Source organism: Delphinus delphis, chromosome 1 (assembly GCF_949987515.2).
Source record: "Delphinus delphis chromosome 1, mDelDel1.2, whole genome shotgun sequence".
In the NCBI taxonomy this organism is placed as follows: domain Eukaryota; kingdom Metazoa; phylum Chordata; class Mammalia; order Artiodactyla; family Delphinidae; genus Delphinus; species Delphinus delphis.
The window spans coordinates 66,259,396-66,284,854 of record NC_082683.1 but is presented as its reverse complement, the minus strand read 5'-3'; the positions used below and the strand labels follow the sequence as shown (position 1 = coordinate 66,284,854).

Below are 25,459 nucleotides of genomic sequence, written 5' to 3'. Positions count from 1 at the left end.
AAGTGGCCTAATACACATAAATGATGTTTATTGATAGTTACTGGGCCTTGAGAATTATAAATCAGTATGTGGACCTGAAGATTCTTACACACTAAATACTGTGGGGTTATAAGTACTTGAAATGATTCCTGTCTCATTTAAACTATCCTGAGTGGTTTCTGAACATTTTAAGTATGCAATGGATTAAATATAGAATATATCACCAAATAGAAGTCTCCCGTCTTTTGAAAAATGGAGGTAATCTGAATAAAACATGGATCTTAGTTAATACTAATATGATCTGTACATATTGGCTTATTAATTATGGCAAACGAAAAATATTAATGTAAGATGCTGATGTGAGGTGTATGGAAACTCTCTCTGTACTACAATCTTTGAAATATACTGTAAATGTAAAACTGTTCAAAAATTTAACTTTCTTTTAGAAACGTCTCTCCTTTTTGTTTTTAAAGCTTATATACATCAGTCAGTGCTACCTTTCTCTTTCTGCATGAGAATTTTAACTTTCTAGCTCTCTTCCCCTGTAACCTAATAAGGTAGAATATCAGCTATGTTACTAGGCCAACACTGCTTATGATAAAAATGTCACCTGGTTGATAAACTGCATCTGTGCTGGAAGAACTATAAACACCTGATAGGAAGCCATAGCTTTAGGCTAACTTGAGTGTGGAGGCTCCTCCTAATTGGCATGACCCTTGCGGGGGCCTTGGAAGCTATACCTATGGTGCTGTAGGAGATAGTGGCTCTGTGAGACATGAGGCTTTTAGACCAAGGTAGCTCTCACACCTGCCTGGCATGCAGCTCATTTCCTTACACTTCAGCGGTCACCTGGATGCCAAGAGAATAGCTTCCGGATAGTTGTATGGATTCTGCAAGATGTCCGCCAAGAGGAGAGCCTGATGCTGCCCTGCTGGCAGGCTGTATTTCTTGTCCTAAAGTTTTCCGAGCAACTAAATTGCCAAGCATAGCCTATGGGAGACCTGTGAGCCTATTAGGGGAACACTGCCTGGTGGATATTGACTACTTATATCATTACCTCCTCAGAGAAGCTGTAGACAGATGAGAAATGGTATTATATTTTCGTTCATACACCCAGACATACTTTCATACATCTATTGAGTAGTTGCATAAATCAATTCAAAGATCAGTGGTAGTATCGGTAATTGTTCAGGCAAATTCTGTGCAATCACAGTTAATTCAAAGATGATCAAAGAAAAAAGGTAAAGGGCCCAAAGGGTCACACCTCTCTGTCTCTCTCTCTGTCTCTCTCTCTCTCTCTCTCCCTCCCTTTCTGTGCATCCATCCATCCACCCATCCACCCATCCATCCATCCATTCATCTATCTATTTACCTATTGTTATTGAGGTTTTCCTTCCTGAGAGGACAATATCAGGATATACTTAAAAACAACTTATTATGAAGTATAAATTGGTAACTCAGGTCTTCTGAAAAGCTAAATGTAACAAGAGGGTATTACAGATCTTTGATATGTTTGAAGGTCCCAAAAGTCAAGAAAAATACTTAGAGACAAGTATATTTTTTTCTAAGAGGAGGATAAAATGTTTAAAGAATTGGGTAGATATGGTATGTTTTACTTCTTTTCTGCTTACCCCTAAGTAGTATTGCAAATGGAAATCATGGGATATCATATTTATAATACTGACTGATGGGACTGCTAGCTCTCTACTTAAAAACAAAATCAGTTCTAGATCTGTCGAAATAGCTTCTTTTTTTAATAGCTTCATTTTTATGTTAGTACTCTTTCATTCTCTACATTTGTCAGAAAAAATATATTTATTTCCAAGAATCACAACTAAAATCCCATGGCCATATAACTGGATTTCAGCAGCCACTGAAAGTTATCCCCTAACCCATGTTCAGAGTCCTGTCCTAAGCCAATCCAGGAGCTCCTTATGGATGAAATGCAGGGAGAAGATGTAGCACGAGGGTGCCTTCCACTCCAGGTTCTTTCTTATGCTGATTGTGATGGGCTTTGGTGAACTGGGACAATTCTTAGAGATTTCTGCAGGTGAATGGGTTGCAGATTCCAAATGAGTAAATCCCCCTGCTTCACCGTCATGGCACCTACCTATGACCTATGACATTAGCATGTTTATTCCGTTGTACTGAAACCATTTTCTTGCCGGCTGTGTTTCCCATTAGACTCCAGTGTGAGTGCCCTGAGAGCAGAGGCTGGGTCCCATTTATCTTTGATCCTCCAACAAGTATCACAACTAGTAGGCATTCAATGATTAATTTTTGGAATGAAAATAAACTTTGGGGGAAGTAGAGCAAACAGTCTCAGATAGAGTCCGGTAGGTGATTTTGAAACTCTGGACAGTGTTGTTATATTCTTTACCAAAGAGAGAAAATATAAAAGTGTTTTAGAAAGATAGTTTATAAAGTATCTATTTATTCTGCCAAGTTCAATTTCTTAAAATTGTGCCTTGTTCAAGGCTAGCAGAGTCTCCGGATCTCTTTTCTATTTTAGATGAATAGTCATTTCCAAATGCTCACCATGCCAAGATTTTGTTATCTAATGTGGGCACCAAGAACTCAGGGTAGGAGCTAATAACCTTGTTGCTAGTAAAGATACCAAATTAAAAATTAACAATGCAATCACACAAAATTCCAGCGATAGCATCACAATTAGCTCTGCAAAACAACACAGTTCTTTACAGAATCTTCCTTTGCTTCTATACTGCATTTTGTCTGATAATCACTTGCCAACACAGACATCATACTAATTACAATTTGTTATACAAGGGGCAGGAAAACTGATAAATGATTCATTGATTATTTTCTTTCAAAAATAATTATTCCATTCTTGTCCTTAAGTTACATTTGGATAATAAATGGAGGTTTTAAGTGCTTTCTCAGGGTGTTATTTAGAAGAAATCACGTTGACAGTTTTAATTCTTAGCAACTTAGCAACTCTGAGTGAACACCCATTTAAAAACAAAAAAGAAGACAAAACACGTACGCACAAAATTTGTATTCTTTGCATGTGTGGACATAAGTGGTTCTTTTCAGAGTATAACTGTTCTGTAAAACGTTCTCTGTATGATAGTTCAAGCCTCACCATTCCAAGTTATGTGAGGTGCATCTCCCTCTGCTTTATATCCCCAGATGGATGGCCAGGAGGGGCAAGATGTCGGGTAGCATTTATCCTGGTTTTCCTGTCCTGAAGAGGTTAACACATAATAGCTAATTTGTCTTGAGGACAATGGCCGGTCAATAGCAGGAATTTGGGTGAAGGGGAGATGGGAGCCAGTTTACAAGGTCTTCAGTGACTCAGAGGAGGGACCAGGAGGTCTGAAATGAAGATGAGTAGAGGGTGATGGGGTGAGAATCAGGGGCTCCAAGGTTCTCTTTTATGCCTTCTCTTCCCTGAGTGAGGGCGTAAATAAAGATGTAAGTTTATGATCTTCAAATATGTAACAAGAGGCCCAGGGCTTTCTCCATCTGGACAATTTCCCTCTGTGTGTACAGTGCTCCTCTGTCCCCAACTGATCTTTGTGTGTTTTCTCAACCGTTTTCCCATTTCTGTATCCTCGTCTTGGTTAAGGGTGTCAGCAGTCACATAGCCAGAAACATTTCTTCATCATTTCCATCTCTTTGTTTTCCCTTAACTCCACGTGTTATTCCTGGATTTTTCTTCATAATGTTTCTCAGATTCATCCCCTTCATCTTCCTTCACTTAGAACCGAATCATCCCTGTTCCAAGAAATTATAATCGCTTCTTGACTGGTCTCTCTACTTTCAGCCTTTTCTCCAATGTACCCATCTCCTAAACTGCTGTCGCAGTGATTTTTCTATAAAGCAAAGCTGATTACATCATTCCCCTTGCCTACAATACTTCTATTGCTTTCCACCATCGAGACGAGAGAGAACCAAGGCTAGGATTCTTTACCTTGTATTAAAAAATCTTCACCATTTTACCCCTGTTTACATTTCTGGCCTCATATCTATAAGTTGACTCTTGCATGGTTTATTTGAACCACTTAGAATAACTTATAGAACTCCATACTGTGTCATTTGTAAATTAAACAGATACTTATTATTTAGATACAAGGTGCCAGGCACTTTGCTACTTCCTGAGGATATAGATATCCTCAGGATATCAGAGCAGCACAGGCTGCTCTGGAGTGCCCGTCCTGGGGAGCCTTTACTGACTCTCCCAGGAAGAGGCAGCCAGGCCATTCCTGTGCCACCAGAACTTATTGACCAAACATACACAGCTCTGATATGGGATATTATAAATATGTGCTTTGGTATCTCTTGTCCTCACTAAATTCTAGGATTGAAGTCTTTGAAGACAGAGGCTGTGCCTCCTTCATCTCTGTATCCTCAGTGTATGGGGTAGTGCCTGGCAGGAGGAGATGGCTGGGAAATGTTTTCTGAATGAATGACAAATATTGTCCATCATACGTGTCCAGGAGACATGGACTTCATGCACATTGGCCCTATGTTCTACAAAGTACAGACACATCACCAGAGGACCCACATATATACCTACTGTCTAAGTAATCCCCCAAATTTCCAGATCAAAAAATAAAACTCATTTTGTTGAAGAATAAAAATAAACAAAACTGGCAGGAAAGTTAATAATAGTTTTCTCAGGGTGGTGGGCTTCCAGAGGGAACCTGAGCACAGCATATCCACCCCACACCCTACACACACATACACACACACTCCCCGCCTAGTTAACTCAATAATCCTTCATATCTCCACTCATTTGCATTTTTTCAGAAAACCTTCTCTAATCCCCCCTTTCCCCAGATTAAGTGAAGTCCCCCTGTCATGTATTCTTGTTGCATCAAATATCTTCTTTTTGTAGCCTTTATCCACCTGTAATTATATTTATTTGTGTAATCATTTGACCAATATCTATTTCCCCTTCCAAGCCATAAGCTTGACACAGACAGGCTCCATGTCTGTTCCATAGGAGATGCTCAAAGTGTATTTGTTGAATGACAAACAAATGAATGATCTAATTTAATCCTCATAATAATTATCCAAGGTAAACACCATTATCATCTGCATTTTCCAGGGAAAGTAGACACTGAGAACAATTAAATAACCTGCCCAAAGTCACACAGTCAAGGATGAAACCCTGGGACAGTTACTGGGTTTCTGCATACTGGCTTCCTGTATCACAGAGAACTAATCTAGAGCTTTTTAAAAACTTTAAATGAATGAGCTCAGCTTTATTATTCACTGTTGAATGCCCAAGAAAATTATTAATTTTAAACATGAGTTTTTTAAAAAACTGAGTGGATCCACAGAGGGTTCATCTTTTTTGATCTCTCAGCTCTGATTGGAAATAATTCAGTATTAAGAGTGCTCCTGAAGTCTCCACCACGAAGATCCGTGTGGGTGTCAGGAGTCTGACAATAGAAAAGGTAAGCCTATTTTCTCCTCTAATGTATGGTTCTTGTATAATTCCCAGTGTGAGTTTGAAATGATTAAAAATGTAATCTGATATTTGCAATGTAGTGAAACATATCTGACAACTGGGTATTGGAAAATTTATTGTTGTTTTATTTTATAGCCTTCCTAAAATCCTAATCCTATTTCTCTTACAGAATAGATAGGTTCTTTCCTATGAAAAGACACTGAAACATAATGGCAGATGAAATGTGGACACATTAAGCAGTTGTTCAGAACCTCAGTAAAGGGTGGGTCTTGATTACACAGGGTTTTATGGACCCCAGTGAATGGGGAGTAGAAATAGAGGCACATCCTGAGTACAGACGTACAACATGGGTACAACTTAGCCACACTGAACACATTTTCCAAGACCCCTCGCTGATCTCACTCTTAGCTGCCATTAGACTCAGCCAGAGATGATCAAAATACATGCCCAGTTTGCAGGGTGCTTAGCCCAGTGAAAAGGCAGGTGACACAATACAAAATGGATTACAAGAACAGAAGCGGAACCCACCTGCTACCCCTCAGAGAGAAATTAAGGAGTATCGTTGCCCCCTCCTTTCCAAGTCTGGTGTGGACGAAAAGCTCTGTGCATGAAGGAGTGCTGGTTGTCAAGGAAGAATTGGTTTCTAACTCATTAAATACCTGAATGCCCAGTTTATCGGTTTCTAGTGGAATCTTGCTATTTTTGATGCCAATTTCAGCTACCCTTAAAACAAGCCATTTTTTTTAGTGCCCCTTGTTTCAGATGGGTTCTCTGAATATTATTCAAACAGCCGTGCAGTTAGGACCAGAGCTCTGAGGAGTCAGTTCTCCACCTGACATTCTGCATCATATTAATACTGAATTTCAGACATGAATTAATACTGAATTTCAGACATGAATTCTTTTTTTTTTTTTTTCCGGTATGCAGGCCTCTCACTGTTGTGGCCTCTCCCGTTGCGGAGCACAGGCTCTGGACGCGTAGGCTCAGCGGCCATGGCTCACGGGCCCAGCCGCTCCACGGCATGTGGGATCTTCCTGGACTGGGGCACGAACCCACGTCCCCTGCATCGGCAGGCGGACTCTCAACCACTGCCCCACCAGGGAAGCCCTGACATGAATTCTTTTAATGGCCCGTTTTATAAGCTACTGTCTGAAATCTTACAGAAATTAGCAAGTTTTGTTCTCTAACCACTTAATAAAATCTCTCTCCAGGTTTTCTCATTCAGAAGGGGATAGTGGAAAGCAGGTCAGGGCACATTCGTCCTGCTAACCAGGCAAATTTCTTTACACCAGGGCAATGGGCAGGCTTTCTGGTGAGTAGGAATGAACTATATGTTAGAAAGCACAGGGTGAAGGGAAAACTGAGTTCAGAGCTGTTTTACTCAGCTGGAAAAATACAGAATTCTTGCAAACTACTGTAGAAGTGTTTGATTGTCATATGAAATAGTTTAGCCCTAATGAAAAATCCTCAGAATAACAAACAGGGAGATATTTGCGAATGGCATGAAATATTAGAGACCAAAGCAATATTTTGCTGGGATGGAATGTCTTGGTGCATTATTCATGCAATTTTGTTTTTATTCAGAGCTGTGTAGACACACATCTGCTGAAATACATTAACTTTTCCATTCTAACTGAGTCATTGGACAGAAGTAGGTTCCTATCACCATGTGTAACGTAACAGGGTCTAGAAACGAAACAGAAACCACTCTAAGTACTTCAAATAGAGAAAATTTAATACTGGAATTGGTTACACAGAAAGACATGAAAAGCCAATGAAGGGAAGATGAGGCATCCCAAATATAGGCAGCAGCCAGGAGTCCAATTCCCCCAGGAAGTGGTATTTCTGGAAACCAGTACACTCAGGCTGAAACATGTACCACTATGGAGGCTGCCTAGCAGAAGCTGGGGGCCGTGGAGGGAAGGGATGTCCAGTGGGAGTGGAGCTAAAGGAGAAACAGCTTCTGCTGGAAATACCCTCCAAAGGCACAGGGAGAAATACCTTAAATTCTCCCTCTTCTCATCCTCCAGTCTTCTGCCAGTATCCTCTGCTGGCCAAAACTACCCGGAAGTTGGTTGTCAAGGGAATCTGAAAAATGGTGTTTCCTGTGATTGACAGTAGAGCAGGGGAAGGGAGGGAAATGGACCTAAGGACAAACAGGCAAATGGCCAACAAGCTCATGTGTGCTGCCCTCTAGCTTCCCATCCATGGCAAATATCAAGTGCATTCCTTCTGTGCTATAAGCTTTGCAATTCAGTTAACTTTTTCTTTTCCTTATATTTCTGTTGACTGTTATTGACCTATCCCTTGTGTCCTGTGTAACACATAGATGCTGAAGTTTGTTGTGACAGAAAAGCAGAGATCAGGAGGAATGTACCAAAGGCGGAGAACAGTGGGAAAACATTGTACACTTTATTCGATTATAGCTTCATTAATAAAAAATCTGGCTGAAATGTTTTAGTTTCACTATTTAAATTTGTTTCTTTTGACAGAGTCTACATTTAAAGAAAGTACTCATGACTAGTGAGCATTTCCTGAGTCCATCGTTCTTTTTTTTTGGACTTTCGAAATTTTATTTTGCCATGCTTTATTTTTGGACAGTAGCTTTAAAGGTACTACATTTTTACAACTCTTCAAAATACTCCTGGTGTTGGTATCACAAAGGACTTTTTATTCTCAAAGACGACAAATTGTATTTCTTCACATTACAATTATGTTAGGAATAGAAGACAAGTTTCTTTTTCAATCAATGTTTCTTGAGTTTAGTTCAAATAATATTTTCTGTGAAGTATAGTTATCTGCATAATTTTAAGCATTCCCATCTTCTGCCTTCTCATTTTGTTTTTATCAGCTCTTATTCCCATTAGTTGTGCCACCTGCAACTTCTCACTGAGCTGTAGCCGAGTCTGCAAGAAAAGCTCTGATAATTTTCTGGACCCAGCCTTTGGTCTAGGAGTATTCAAGCGTCTCCTACACACAGTAGAGCCAGCCCACTGATACCAGGTTGTGGTGAAGGAAACTGCAGTGTTTATTGCAAGGCCAAGTAAGGAGTACAGGCAGCTCAAAAGACCAGAATGACTCCCATCATTCATTTTTAGGATGGGTTTAGTGGTACACAGAGTATGAACAGAAGTGAGCTCTAGGTTGTGATCTGTTCCAGCAAGGAGTAGAATGGCTATGGGTAAAAAAAGGAAAAAAAGGGCAAAGTGTGTTCTATGCATCTATCATCCCGGCTTCCCACTTCCATCCCCATCTGGCATTCCCCAGGCTTCCTGGAGCATAGCACACCTGGTAACTTCTTCATGTTCCTGGAGGCTCAGGTAGAGCCTTCATGGTAGATGCTCTTGGGGAGCTAGTACTTCCATAAACAGCAGTGGGATCTTCTGCACCTTTCTGTGCCAGGAGCCTGCCTCTAGACAATCCCAGCCTCCAGGCTTTACTGCCCATATGCCATTTCTCTTGTGCCACTGAAACTTATTAGGCCCGAATCTCACCTCCTGAGGGTAGGGCTCTCTTCATGACTTCCCTTTATCAAGAGCCCATTATGTGTCTGGAATTGGACTAGATACTTTGCCTGCATTCTTTCATTTAATCCTCATGGGAACTCCTAGTTTGGATATGAAGAGACAGATTCAGAGATTAAGTAGTTTGCCCAGGGTCACCCAACCAGTAAGTCATAGACGTGTGATTTGAACCAGCTTCTGTGTCCAAGCATGTATTCCATTATACCATCTCAGACAGCCCAGGGCCAGTACAGAGCAGCAGTACCGCAGGCCACTCCTCACTTATACCAGGTATCAGCATCTAAAGAACTTGGTCATTTAACCAGGCATCTCAAACCCAGCCACAGCTCTGCACACACACACACAGGAGCTGAGGAGAACTGGATGGGCAGTAAAGCCTTCGTGGACACCCAGCTGGCCAGTGACATGTACATGCCCCTGGTGTACTGACTAGGACTCACACAATATCCTCTCCCAGTGCCTGGGCTTCTAATCAGCCTCCCATCTCACAGGGTAAATCAGTGTCAGGTAATCAAACACATTTCTTTCCTTGTCTCTCCTCATTTAGGGGCCTGTATCTACTTCCTACAGCTTATTTTGTACCACTTATCAAGACTATTATAAAGTTATTCTAAAAATAATCCACCCAAACTGGCCGTCATATCTGGTGCCTGCTGGAGTATAACAGAAATCTTCTCATTTCAGTTGTAAAGCACCGCTTTATCTAACTGAATGACTGAAAACTGGCACACATTCTAACCTAAATGTTATGGGTCAGCAGGTAAATGCAAAAATTCTATTAGTTTTAGGACCTGGGGTTTATGCTATTCATTTAAAATAAAATCAAAATCCTATACAGGAATAGGAAAAGTACCAGGGATAGATTCATTTTTAAAAGCATCCACTTAGTTATTATTTAAGGGCCAAGAAGGCAGTAGTTTCTGAGTTATCATGTAGATACTTTTTATTCTTGCTATTGACTTTGACAAAGCATACAAAGAATAGATACATTTCAAAGAAATATTAACACACTGATTTGTGTAACATTAAGATATATAAAGTCCATTGCAGAAAGAGAGAGAAAAGTTAAAATGCTTTTTGTTCTTAATGAAACTGTGCCAGGCTCATATAAATCTAAATTTCTTACCTTAACCTGAGCTTAAAATAACAGGCTAACTTGACAGAGCTTTACAAATCCTAGCAATGAACATTATCATTTATTACCAGAAAGAGTGATAATAGGAGTAGCAGGGAGATATCACACATTAGGAAGTGTCCCAAGAGTTTAGCAAGACAATATTTCTTTTTCACAATACAAAGATAAAAGAGTCGTAAAACTGAGAGTTCATTTCATTGACTTGGAAGAGAAGGGCAGGTGGGTGTTCTTGTTAAACAGAATGCAACCCTTTCCTCCAGGAGTGTAAAGGAGAATGAACAAACATAGGAGGTAATATTCACTCCATGGTGTAAGAAGGTACATGGATTTAAAGTCCATCACAGTAATTAAATTTCAATGTTGACACAGTACATCTCAACATTCAGAGTTCTAAATATAGTTTATACAGTGCCTGTGAGCAAAATGCAATGCACATGAATATTTATCTCTGCAGCGACGATTCTGCTGCCACATGCTCAGAAAAGAAGGGTTGAGATTAGGACAGACCAGAAGAGAGTCCGCAGAATTTGATGATAATCATTTCACATAGTGGAAATGATCTCATGGCCTTATCTGAGGCAGTGGTTTTCTAAACATTTTTGGTCACAGAACGCTTTGTACAAATGAAATCTAATTAGAAGCCAAATATTTGAAATGGATTGAAGTGGAGTAGGTCAGTTGATTTATGAGGGGGGCAGGGTGCTCCAGACCCTTGACTGCTTAATGCCACAGTAGACTCTGAGATGCACAACCTAAAACTCCTATTTCAACCCATAAGTAAGTAAAACAAAAATCCATTTGGTATTTGTTTGTTTTTAAGGTACTGTAGTGATTTTAAGGTACTCACAGATGGTAGAGCGCTATGTATTTCAAAGGAAGGGATTATGGAATCGGTTGATTATGATAGGGAAGAAGCAATAAGATTAGAAAAAGTAAATGTTATTTACTTTCTGCCACTCTTCAGGAAAATACCATCTTCTTTCATATTATTCTCACACCCTCATCTGTGGACTTGGTCTCAGCATGGGCTGTGCATCCACTCTGTGTATGCCTCTATCCCTAGTCTGTCCAACTCTACCCTCAGAAATGGTGTCTGTAATGGGGCTCTCCCTTTGCTGAAAGTGGCTGGGACAGCAAGGGGCTGCTCTTCCTTTTATGCCTAACATGTTTCTCCAAGATTAGTTCAGATTTCCTTAGCGTAGTCACTAGTGTATCAGTCAGCTTAGGCTAAGCATGCTGTGGTAACAAATAACCCCAAGTCCTCAGTGCTTATAACAACTTATTTCTTGCTAGTATTACATGACCATAATGGGTTTCCTATATGCCTTCTTCACTCCAGGACCCAAGCTAATGGAATCCTCATATTTGGGATACTGCTGGCCTTGTCACAGAAAAAAAGGCCATGTGGCAGTATACTCCATAATGGTTCTAAAAACTTTCTGTTGGAAGTGGCACACATCCCTTCTGCTCACATGCCATTGGCCCAAAAAAGTCAACTGTCCAAGTTGGATATCAAAGAAGTGGGGGGGGGGTATCATCTTTCCGTAGGGAGATGCCCCATAGGAAGGGGCCCATAAGGAGAAGTGGCAATATTTTCAACAATCTACTACAATTAGCTAATTGATAAGGTTCCCTTCCTCACTCCACCTTTGAGAAAGCTCAACTGTATGATCTTGCTTTGTTTCTTTTGACACATAATGTCAATGGTGGGTACCATATTTCTCTAAAGTTGGCAAGAGCCATGTCAATTTCCACTGAGAGTCAGAAGTAGGATTTCTTGTATGTTCTTCTTTTAGAGCTTGTTTTTTCCATTAGGATTGCCCATTAAATAATTTCATGCCTGAGGCTGCTGTTAGCTTTTAAAATATTTGGAAAGCACAAACACATAACATGTCCTGAACAAAAGGATTGCTCTGCCTCAGTGCTGCTGAATCTCCCAGAAGGATGTTTTTATGGAATTCTATGATTATGGAATCGTAGATTAAAAGAAATATTTTCAGTATACATTAAGAGTGACAGACCTGATTTGCATCAAGAGGAATTGGGCTGTGTATCATAGATGCTTATTAGTGGATTCATGGATTGATTGGCCCATAACATATTCATTCATTCATTTGTTCAGCATTTCTGTGAACCAGGCAAGCACTGTCCCACATAAAGTCGTGTCCGCATGGAGTTTACAAATACAACCTAAACGGGTAGGGATAGCTGACTTTATAAATGGCATATTCAATATCTGATATCACCCCTAGTGATACACTGATCCCAGATCTACCATTTACTGACTATAAGACCTACCTAGCTTCTATAATTTTCTCCATACCAAGGTGGAGAGAATATAAGTAACTGCCTCCTACTTTTGTTGCAAAGATTTCCTGAGATAGTGAAAGCACTTAATGGTGTCTGGAGCACAGCAAGTGTCCAATAAACATTAGTCCTGGGCCTCGTCATCACCATGACCACATTTGGTGTTGGAATGGGGGTGAGGAAGAGAATCTGGCTTTGCAGAATTTCATTTGAAAAGGATCTGGAGGTCTTCGTTGAAGAAGTTCACGATGGGTCAACAGCGTAAAGTAGCTATTTTAAAGGCTAAATCCAACTGAAATAATAGATGGAAAATGTCATATTTTAGCAAGGTTAATTCTCCTTCAGTCTTCCCTGATCAAAACTCACCTAGAATATTGAAATATGCTTTTTGGTGTGAGCTATGTGTTTCTGTATCTGCATCACACAGGGTCCTAAGAACATAGCCTCTCTTAAGATGAGTTCTTGGCATTATATGCTAGCAAGCAGTCTACCATTTTTGTTAAACGCTAGGAATCATGACATGCTCTAGCTTTAGTTTCTTCTAGGAATTTTTCAGACAACTGTTGGTCAATCCTACAGGGATGCTTTACAAGGCCCTTCAGAATGTCAAAAGGACTTAACACCAATCCCTAATTTCCTGCTGATCTTTACCATCTGCTACCTTGACCTTTTCATCAAAAGCTCCTCAAGCTGCTGGAAACCCTGCATGTTAACACCCAGTATGATACTCTTCCTGTGTTTCTTTGCCTCATTCTCAGCACTAGACTTGCATACATTTTGTCTGCCATTACGGTTTGAAGCCGTTCACCAGAACACAAAAATATATGGCAAAAAGAGAGGCTCCTGAGGGGTATATATCACACATTGCTGAACACTTTCAACTCAATACGGTGCAGTGGAGTGTTCGCTGGATGAGAATATTTGCCATGTGGGGCATGAATGTTTGCTGCCTGGAAGCATATAGAACAGTCTTACCACACCAGCTCTCGCTGGCTCAGAGTACGTCGACACTCCGAGGATCCGAAAAATTATATATTAACAATGTGCTTTAATAAATTGTTCTATAAATGCATGTGTTTTCTTTTGGGAAACTATTTCATATACAAATAGTATTGAGCTACCCAGACAGCAAGGGGCAGTATTAATTGGAACATGTGTTCAAATTCAGCAGCATTTTCAGAGGGGTAAGAATAAACTGTTTGCTTAGAGGATAACCAGGTCATGAGGGATATGGGAAAGTTGGTTAGAGCACCTAGGAATATGAACATCCAAAAGAAAAAGGTTTACTTGAAAAGTGAAGCTGACGTGCTCTGTCTACTTCCAGAGGGCAGAAGGAGGACCAAAAAGTAAAAATTATGAAAAAGCATATTTTTGTCTAAGTTGAGAATAGTTTTTCTAATATTTGATACTGTCCGAAAAAGGAATAGTTTGTCTTCTGCAATAATGAGCTCCTTATCACTAGAGGTAGTAATCCTGGTTGACCATTTGTTAGAGACACAATATATGGGACTCATTAATTGGTTAGTGTGGTGGTTTATAAACAATGGCTACAAATTGACAATTTGACAAATTGACGTTCCTTCTGTAGAGAGGTAGGGTCTATGTCCCCTCTCCTCGAATCTGGGTAGGCTTGTAATTGCTTTAATTAATAAAGGATGGTAGAAGTGACACTATGTCACTTCCAAAACTAGGTCATAGCTACACAGTGTCTGCCTTGTGTTCTTGGAATGCTCGCTTTTGAGAGGCTCTCTCTCAGAACCCAGCCACCATGCTGTGAGAAATCCAAGTCATGTGGAAAGATCACATGTGGGAAGAAAAATTCCTATTACATTTAAACTTTCATTTATATCTATTTTCTATTTGAAAAATTAGAAGTAAACTTCTACTAACATTTAATATTCTACATGACAATGGCAGCATCACTCATCCATATATCAGAGAGTCAGCATATTAACATTCTTTGCAGCATATTGTGACACACTCTGATTTAGGAGGTTTAGTCAAATTGGGTTATACATTTATTATTTTATTTAACTTTGACTTATTAATTAGCCCTTTCAAAGTGCACGAGAGCCTTAAATATATGCCTGCAAAGAAACCACAGACTGACAAAAAATACTACCAATGCAAACGCAGGCACACAGCAGAAACCGGGCAGAGCTGACACTTCCCCCTCCAAAGTCAAGCTTCTTGCTAGTCACAGTGCCAGAATGAAAGCTGTGACGATCTGAACAGAACTAACTAAGCAATTCAGAAACTATCTAGGAGCATATAAAATACAGATTTATACCCATTATATTACTGACCCTTGCCTTAAAGAGTTGTGCTTTGGTGTATTAGTGATCATAGCATCTATGTGCATATTTGTAAATAATAAATATAAATAGAAGGTTAAAAAATAAGAAATTGCCAATATTCAGATATTTTTGACCCATAAAATGTCCATTTCATATAGATGGTTTAACCTAATTTATTGAGATTAAATGTTCAAAAATCACTTACCTTTAGAGTGAGGGCAATAAAAAATTGTCTGTAGACTACTGATTTAAGGAATAAGACGTATGATAAGCATGGATTTAGTGTACACAGGAAACTGTTTACCACTGCTCTCCAACTGTATGTATCTCTTGTGTCTATGCAAGCACTGACACACGACAAGTTGCAAAATTATTGCTTTCTTTGTCTGGGGGATAAATAATTTTATTACAACACATGGACCCCTTCCAGTTAGAGTGGCTCTTAGCACCCGGATATATTGTGAAGCACTGACTTGAATGACAATGATTATTCTTTGCCTGACTCCATTCTGCAGTGATCTATGTAGAAAATCAACATTCCTTAGGAAGAAACAAGGCTTTAAAAAGAATGATCTTTATGGGAGTTGGTGTTTATAGAGAATTTTAGTGCAAGAAGATGAGGATTACTTGTTCCTTTGAGGCCGTGAGGTAATTAAAAAACAATATTTAGTGGCTTTTAGAACACCTATTTCCATGAAATCTCGGCGCTAAACAGTTCAGGGAAATCAAAATAGATAAATTACCTAAACAGATAAGAAGAAATAGATAAAGCAACCATACTTCTAAGCTACCTCCAGCTCCTTCAGATTCACTGAAGTATTTAACCTCTTGACACAAAATCCCGTAACACTCCAATGCATGTGTCTTGCTTTGGTGCTTGTCAAAATTAGCGTCTGAAAGACTGCATAGGGAATGCTTCTCAGCACAAGGGATAATTTCCTGTTGAAGCCCTCCTCCCAAATGGCTCACGAAGTCCACCCTCATCCAGCTCATGCAATATCAACTATCTCCCATCAGCTAATATTGTGCTCAGTTTCACAGCACAGTATCTCAAACTGAATTTATTCCTGAAAGTCAAAGGAGGTCATGGGTGTTTTTTTCATTTGTTTTTTTCCATCGTGGATTCATTCAAAAAATATTCCAGTGGCTACCAGGTGCCAGGCAGTGATGAAGGAGACACAAGAGCATAGTAATTTGCAGTCTGGGACTAAGAGACCACCAAAAACACATCAGAATTCCAAACACCAGGTCAATTTGGTTCCCTAAGATAACACGAAAATGTGAGAAGAATAAGACATGTGGTTGAAAACTAATGTGTTCTGGCACTTTTGTGTCTCTCAGTCATTTACATTTAAAAACTAGCTCCTTGAGAAGTTATCCCAGAGTTGAAATCATGTGACAGAACCCCTGGAGTGAGCTGAAAATGAGGTAGGTTAGGCTGAATGCAGTGGAGAGGCAGGAGTCCATTTCCAAAGTCTCTGAGATACAAAACTGCAAAAGAGTGGAGAGTGGACAGAAATGTGTCACAAGAACTTAGCCAACTTTAAGGGGCTCCTACTGTGCAAAAATGGGACAATTTGAGCATCAGTAAGGATAATAACTATAATGGATAGAAATACTTCAATAAATTTTAAATTCCTGTGTTCTTCATGATGTTAAAAAAAATATTGGGGGCTTCTCTGGTGGCGCAGTGGTTGGGAGTCCACCTGCCGATGCGGGGGATGCAGGTTCGTGCCCCGGTCTGGGAAGATCCCACATGCCGCGGAGCGGCTGGGCCCGTGAGCCATGGCCACTGGGCCTGCGCGTCCGGAGCCTGTGCTCTGCAATGGGAGAGGCCGCAGCAGTAAGAGGCCCGTGTACCGCAAAAAAAAGAATGCCAGGGACCTAAGTCATTATTCTGAAAACTACAAAAGAATAAAAAATTTATCCTCCCTTTTCTACACTAACTGTACCACTGTTAACCCAAGAGTAATTAAGGGGAATTTTTTGATTGTAGAAATATTACATCTAGTAAATGAAGAATGCATGAGAAAATAAGAAACTCACCAGTTTGTAATCAATCTCTAATGAATTAGTGGATCTGGGCATTGAACTCTAATGGCTAACATCTCCAAAAGAAACAACTAGACATTACTGTATGTGCTTGCTACTAAGTAGACAATATCAGATACGTAGCTGTCTTATAAAAAAAAAATCAAATCTGAATATGATCAAATTTCTAGATCCCACTACTAACTATAGAAATAAGAGGACCAAAGGACATTTTAAACTATACCGTGAAGATGCAATCAGCAAAAGCTAGACTGTGAGAAGGTACAGGACAAACAACCAAGTATCTTTAACAAATGAACTGCAAGGGAAAAAAAAGAAGGAGAGTACTTATATATTTCTAAGAGTCTTAAAGACCTATCAATCAATGTAATATATAAACTTTATTTGGATCCTGATTTTTTTAAAGGTATAAGTATTTATGACACTTATGAAATAACTGGAGATGTAAACACTGACTGGATATTTGATGATACAAGTAAGGTTAAGTAACAAGTAAGGTTAAGTTTTTTAGTGTGACATTAGTATTCTGATCATATATAAAAACTGAGTTTTTATCTTTTAGAAGTCCATACTGAAATATTTAGAAATGAAATAATGAAAAAAATATGATCTTAGATTTGCCTCAAAATAATACAAAGTGGGATTGGGCACATGTGGCTAGTGGTGAAGACTGGTCAGGGTAGATTGATGAGTTGATGTTTGTTGGGGCTGGTGATAGATATGCAGAGGTTCATTACACTAGTCTGTTCATGTTTGTGTATGTTTGGAATTCTCCACAATAAAAAGAAAAAGAAAAAAATTAGTCGACATATAAACGCATATACCCAAAAGACCAGCAGAAACTGGCTAATTGAAGCTGTTTCAGGTTTTTCAGTCACGTTAACATACGTCTAATGGTCTGATTTTTCTCAGGGCCAAAGCTATACTCACAAGAAGCATATGAATATACGTAAACATGATAGAAAGAAAATAGGAACTCTCTCTCCAAGGTGCATTTGTGTAGAATATATAATATATATATGTCCACATACACACAAATGTGTGTATGCATAGATATATCCCGAGATGCATCTTTTTGATCTATTCTGCTTGACACTGTTTTTAGTCTTGTCGGGGAAGGCTGAGATCAGGCTGAAAGCAAATAAAACAATATTTCAATTAGCACAAAACCACATTTCAGATTATATACCAGACAAATGAGGCATGGGTAGGTAGCATATATAAAGTGTGTCCATGTGAATGCAGACGCTGGACCTCAATGATTAAGGGAATTCTACATGACCAAATATCTGCGTCTAGGTAGATTTCAGCCTGGAGAAAATGCACTAGATCCAGGAATTCACACTGCAGAGCAGCTCCAAGTTTCCTGGGGTTAATCTTTAAAACTGAATACATAAAGGCTCTTCCAACAAGTCAAGCAATAAAAAGATGGATCGCCTACTTTTCACATCACAGGTCAAAGCATCCATCTTAAAACTGCCCTATGAAATGTTAACACAATAAAATTCTTAAAAGGAAACACAAGAAAGCAAACAACCCCCCTCCCCAAACTCCTGAAAACTAACAAAGGGCAGGTTATTATATAATGGCCTCTTGCGTCTGTTTGCTTACCACAACTAGTTGTTTAGACAGCATAGAAAAACCCTCAAGGGCCCCTGCATTATTAGAGCAAATTAGCATGTTTCAAGAAAGTAGTGGATTTTTGCAGATGAAAGTGATTTACCAACAGGGGTTTTATGGTTGGCAAATGTGATTATGTATCCATTAGCATCTGCAAGTCAAACAAACATGCCATATACCTCCCGGAAGCACCTCAATGTGTATATCTTGATTTCCACCATTTCAAAAGAACAAAGGGATTTTATCCAGGTGTAGCCCAAAATAATTTTTTAAAAACCGAGTAGTAAACTAGGGCAAATTATTTTTGTAACTTAAACGATTATTAACTCCCCATCTGCTATGGCAAAAAGAAGCGTCTGTCATTTTTTGAAATGGGGCAAATGTTGACCATCTACTTAATCAGTCTACTGTGCTCACTCACTAAACATATTGAAATTTTATAGAAGAGAAACTTAGGGAAAGTAATAAATAGTCTCTTTCTCCATCTGAACGGAATACGGTCACAAAAAATGAGAAAGCTGCCCTCGCGGAGCTGCTTGGCCTATGAATACAATTCTGCGGGGCTCCGTCACCGCGCTGAGGCAGCCTTGCAGGTTAAATCACCACTGATGCGGGCAGCGTGTGCACAGGGAAGAGGACAGTGCCTTGATGCTTTGCGGGTGTCAATACTAAATATTCCCCCACTTCCCCTCAGCTTTATTTTTGACAGTTACTGGTGTGTTTGTAATGAACTCTAAGCAACAGCTGGAGGAAGACATGCCCAGTTTTCAACGTCTATGGGAAATGAATGCTTTTATGACATGATTTATAAATGATATTATATCTATGAAATTTTAATGCTTTAATTTTGGCCCACATGGCATGAATTAGTGAGCCCAGATACCATCAGGCCCCATTTTCACAAGAGCAGTTTCCACTAAAAGATTAAGAGGCCATAGCTCTTGCTAAAGGTTACCTTCCCAGCAGAAGGATGCGGTGGTGATGGAAACCTAGCGTGGCCTTTCTACAAAACAATTCCCTTAAAGGAATCAAAATGAGCTCCATTCTATAGTCTTGTCATCAAAATCAGAGTAATGGGAAGATGAACAAGTTTTGCTTGGATAAGATTCAATGAGGACAAATTAAATAAAACAAAACAGATCAGAAAAGAAAGAAAACCTTCGTATGAAAAAATATTTACATAGCACAATTTTCCCTCCTTTTTAAAAAAATCACCATCATAGCTGAATAGTTATGCATCAAGTCAACAAAGCAAAAGAAGAACCCTGTGTAGATTCAGTTTTAACCTTTGAACCATAGAAACAGAAATGGGTTTTGTTTTTCTTCCTTTTTGTCTTTATTCCTTCTTTCCTTCCTTCCTACTGCCGGTGGTGGCAGCCACTGTTCAATCACGCGACACTGCATGGGCACTTCTGTACTAGCCATCGTGGGAGTGGAGAAGTCATTTCAGAACTTGTTTTGGTCTCAGTCTAGGGAGGAGGGGAGAGTAACCACTGCGGCACAGTTTGGCAAAATGGATAATGACATTGCCTTATGTCTCAGACTCTAAATAGTTCATGGAGAAAGGAAATCAAGGACATTCACAGTGAACAGGAAGGGACTCCATAAAGAAGAGATGACGAGTGAGGGCTTGAATGGGACATGGAAGAGGATAGAATTTTGATGGCTACAGTGGGAAGGGACACTCCTTCCAGGCAAGAGATCCAGCTAGATCAGTAATGGAGTTTCTGGCCTCCAGATAATGAATGAGTATGGAAGTTTCAGAGAAATACACATTATAGATATAAGTATATATAATATATATATAGAAAAATACATTTCTATATAGGTATATCTCTCTCTCTATCTATCTATCTATCTTTCTTTCTTTCTATCTATCTATCTATCTTTCTATCTCTCTGAGAGACTGAAAGGAATTCATTACGCATGCAAATCTAGTCCTTCAGTTATCAGAACACTCTCGTTTCCATGACTACTGTGGAAAGGGTTAATCAGGCTCCTCAGAGCTTGTCCTTCTGGCGTTTCGTCTAACATGTCATCTGTACATTCCAGAGTTATTATGCAACTTTTATGAAACTAAGTCTACAAGACAGGCTCTAAGGTGTGACTGATGTCTCTTTTGTAAGTCAGAGAAATTTGCACAGCCCGTGTCTCAGGAGACCAATATTTCAGCTCTTCTTGGGGTGTTATTACCTGTTTGTGCTTGGCTTCCACAGCACTAGACTGCCAAGATTCCTTGGTCTAACTGCAGCAAGGGAAAAGCTATCATCAATTATGGATTGGGAGTAAACAATTAACTTTGCAGGAAGCAATTCAAATGAGAGCCAAATTTCTTTTTGGACATTCTGTGATATAAAAACTTTGGTTTATCAAGAGATACAAAAACACTCCATCTTCCATAGTGTCTATGGGTTCCATTAAGTTCTATCCCTTGGCCTTTCCCTGTGTTGCTGTAAGAATAAAAGCACCATCATGAAGAGAAACATCCTTTGCCAAGTAGCTAATAATCCTGTTCTCCACTGCATCTGATAGTCTCTAGGGGGGAAGCAGAGAAATTCTCTGAGCAGAGTTGCCTAAGGTTTCCCTAGCTGGCCCCAACTACACTGGCCACCTGTTCCCTGTTTAGAGAAACCATCCTCCCTCCTCCAACCTTCTGTTCCTTGTCTCAGACTAATGATGATACATGGGGTTCTGTTCCTCCTAATTATGAAAATTGCTTTCCATAGGTTCCAAGATTTTTATTTGATATCTTCTCAGGATCTTGGCTAGCCTCTTAAGTAAAATTAGATCTTAGAGTCCCCATATGGGGTCGACATACAGCTTTAACCAGGAGCTCTTATTTTAAAATGGAAAGCCAATGTTTCAAAGAAAAGATGCCCGTTCTTTATCACGTAGTCCACCACACCACCAAGCCCGGGCTTCCTACCTAAAGAAAAGTTCCCAGATCCTGGTGCATGGCCACCATCATTGGTGAACACGCCATTACTCACTCCTTTTTCCTGTAGATCTTCATCAGTATGCTGCTCCTTCATGATTCCTTACCTATGTCTGTGGGAGCACCACCATCCCCTTAACTCCCTGAGTCAGAAACCTGAGAGTTACCCTTGATGCCTTCCACACGCCCATATTTAGTTATCATCAAACTTCTCTCCTTGATACCTTCTAACTTAGTCCACTCCAATCCACCCACACTCTACTACTTCATTTTAGGCTCTCACGATTTCTCACTGGGATTAGAGCAAGTAGATGGCAATCCACTCTTAGTGCCCCCTGCCCTCCTTGTTTTAGCCTTATTCCCGTTTACTTGTTTCTGCACACTGTAATCGGAATGATTGCTCTGAAATGCAAATCTTCTCTTGTTATTCCCTTCCTTCAAGCCCTTCAGTAGCTCTCCACTACCATCAGATGATGCACAAGCCTTTTTCCAACAATGCCCAGAATGTCCTACCCCTTCTTTTTCTAAGTAGCTCTCATTTGTCCTATGGAACATGCCTCGTAGATGTTTTCATATCCTTGTGCTTTTCTCTAAAATAACTTGTATATTTGTCTGTCTCCTTGAGTTCCTCTGGGAGATGAGAGGATGCTCTGTCTGATTGGTCTGTGAATCCTCAGCACAATAACAGTGTCTGACACAGCCTAGGTTCTCAATATGTTTGGTAAATGAATCAATGATGCAATTAATGAATAGTCTTTCTGCCTCCTGATTGGCCACAAAGGACATAAGTGAATATGACTGTAGTTTTAAGGTGCTACTGGAAATCACAAGATGGAGAAAAAAATGCAGTTATTTTATCTTTACAATGAAACAGTTAGTGTGTTTGTGATGGATATTGGAAAGGAACTTAAGAATGATTATCTTTCCATTGATAATTATAGTGGATTTTCATTTCCTCTGCACATCAAGATTAACATTTGTTACGGCTCGAACGAAGACATTTCATCACTGGCTTCTCCATGACATATTCTGCATGTTAGAATCTCTCCTCAGCTATGAAAATAGGTATTTGGGCTGCTTTAAACTGCAATTCCACATTCAGATTTTCTATTAAAATAACTCAACTATTCAGATAACTTTGATCAAAGAGGAGTCCAGATAGAGCTTAGAAGCTCATCTCTTTTGCCTTACAGTTTGAGGCAGGCCACATATGGAACAGTGAGGGAGGAAGGTGACACATTTCTAACTAGTTAATCAGATAAAATCAGCCCTGCAGACAAGGGAGTGACAGATGTCAAAGCCAGATTACTTCCCCCTCGTCCTTCCATACCTCACTGGTGTTTCTTTATCCACTCCATTATCTTCCTCACTGGTTTTATGGAAGAGAGTTTAGTACCTTAGACAGTTTCAGGGCTCTTCCTGGCTGCATGACCTTTCACTCCTGGGAAAGAAATCTGCTCATGCCTCAACTCCACTGCCTGAGATGGTTCCTGAGACTTGCACATTACTTTCAACAGAAGAAACTATAGGTCGTGGATTTCAGCTACATAGGAGGAAGATCATTTTTAAAACTGGAGTTACTGGCTGGTGGAATGGGTTGCCCCAGGAAGTAGAGAGCTTCCTGTGCTTGGAGATTTCAATGAGAGGTGGATAATCAATATGCTGGGGAGAGGATTCAGCCATGGGGAGTAGGGCTGTAGAGCGGGCAGACCATATAACATCCAAGTCTCTTCCATCTTTGAGATTCTATGAGCCTAATAGATTTGACTCAAGTTATGATAAGTTCTATATGCAGGCTTAAATAATTGTCCAAAAACTGTAAAATACCATCTAGAAATAAGACTGATATGACTATCTCATTTTTATGTAATACACTATTTTAGACACACAAATTGGATAAAAATTCCTGATCATGAATTTAACACATCATCACTCAAAACCTGCCAGATACCAGGTCCTGTAAGTCCTTATTTAGAACAGTTTGCTTGCAAATTATTTATTGGATTTTCAAGTTTTACACTGGGTGTTTTTACCCTTTCCTGGCTACTTTCCATGGATTATAACTTCTACAAAGGCATTTTTGCATTATTGCCTGTAGTGTTTTTAGTATCTAAAACAGTGCTTGGTGCATAGTAGATATTCAGTTTTCATTTATTGAACAATGAACATTTTCTTATCCAGACAAAAAGATAAAGGCATCTGTCTATAGCAGATATTTTCCTTGTATTCCTCTCCACTGCTCCTGCCAGCCACTCACTTCTATCCATAATTGCTCTCAGTATTTAAATACGACCAGACCACTCATTATTTCCTAGAAGTACAAGACCAGAGGATAAATACAAAATGTTAGCAGTATTTATATTATGAATGTGTTTATTTTTTCTTTACGCTTTTTCATTTTTTAATAGTTTTTCTTAAATGAACTTTTATTAATAGTACGACACAAAATTAAAAGAAAGTGGAATGGGAAAAAGATCCCACCTTGGCCATACTTTCATACAAATCTGAGGAACATCTTTATAAACATAGCGTCAAGAGGATGTTTGCCCTTTTTCTCTGTATGGATGAAGCACAAGAAATGTGACCTAATTCACATAGTCACACAAAGATCTGGGCAGAGACAAGCTGAACAGTAGGGCTCCCCAGTTGGATCAGGGCAGGGTCCAATCAAGAGTTGCCCCCTACTGTGCAATTCACATGCAGAGCCCTGCTTCCTTGAAAATAAGAACACTACCTTTGGGTGTTTAAAATATATGTGACGGATGCTGCTGCCTGCCAATCAACAACAGGATTTGTAATGTGAAAGGAGGAGGCCGGTGACACAATGACCTGTCAGAGGGTTCATATTACCTTTGATGCTTCAACGAGTAACTGGATGCTTGTGAGGGGACCTGAAAGGCAGTTTCACTCACAAGGACTGGTAATTACTTTAAAAAAGTGCCTGTAGAAATCATCAGGTGCCTTGCATGCTCCGTGGATGAGACCCGGCCAAGTGACTTCTGAGGTTTTTTCAGCTTTGCCTTCAGCCAGAAGTACAGCTAAAACAATGAAATCTATTTCCCCATGACTCCCCTGGTAACATACTTCTAATCTAGTCATCGATCACTGAGAAAGGATTATCCACTTCTACAAAACTTAGTTAACTTTCTGGGCTATGGTCTGAGATCAGCAAAGCTTCCCTTAGCTGATAAGACAAGCAATTTTATTTTCTTCTCTGGTGAGCTTAAGGTACTAAGCCACTACCTAGAATTGTTCAAAATTGTATATTCTTGTCTCTTTACCGAGCTATGAGGCTAACAATACTTTTAACAAGCTGAAAAATTCTTTAGCTGCCTGCTGTCTGCAACAAATTTCCTTCATCAACTAATTCACTAATCTGGGCCTTCTTGAGAACCTGGCTAATTTGTAAGAACAGGTGGCTCATTCCATAAGTGTTCAATAAAGATTCACACATGATTACACATACAGCACTGCCTTAAAAACAAATGAAGAAATGTGTGTATTTATGGAGAAGCTAAAGAGACAGACAAGAGATTCTTCAGTAGCTAAGAGTGTGCATCAGGTGGTCTGGTAAAATTATTTCAAAACCTGGTGGGGGGAGGGAATGGAGACAGGTGACATAAGGATATAAAGTTCTTGCCACACGAACAATTAACTATTCTTGGGAAACTACCAAGAAGTGATGGATATGAAAACAAACAAACAAAGGAACTAATCACAGCCTCACTCTTATTTTTTCTTTATTCTTATGTTTACCTGGATTTGAGTTCTTTCATTCATGTAACATTTTTGGAACACTTACTATGTGTCAGGCACTGTTTAAGTCACCTCAAAGTCTCCTATTTTCCTTTTTTTTAAAAGAAGAAAAGATATGTTGTGTGGTTAAGAAAATATCATTATCTTGTTTAAAATATAAATTAGATATTGAGATATTACTGGAATAGGTTAGAAAAAATTAGTTCATGTAAAAAAATTATAAAGCTAATCAACCCACCAGTTGTTTGGACACAAAATTAAAAAAAAAAAAAAAAGAGGGAATCTGGGTCAAGGTGGCAGAGTAGAAAGCTCTTGTGCTCACCTCCTTCCATGGACACACCAAAACTACAAATACATATAGAACAACTATCTCTGGGAATGACCTGAAGACTAGCAGGTCATTTTACAACTAAC

At 39.4% G+C, this 25,459-nt stretch overlaps 1 protein-coding gene across 1 annotated transcript in view; it reads right to left on the bottom strand.

Moving 5' to 3' along the window:
• Positions 1-7,400: 7,400 nt before the first annotated feature.
• ST6GALNAC3 (ST6 N-acetylgalactosaminide alpha-2,6-sialyltransferase 3) overlaps positions 7,401-25,459 on the bottom strand; it is a 533,596-nt gene continuing 515,537 nt past the window's right edge. Inside the window, exon 4 of the mRNA XM_060006065.1 lies at positions 7,401-7,565. Coding sequence (XP_059862048.1) covers positions 7,439-7,565 — 127 coding nt within the window. The 3' untranslated portion in view covers positions 7,401-7,438. The remainder of the gene's footprint in view (positions 7,566-25,459) is intronic.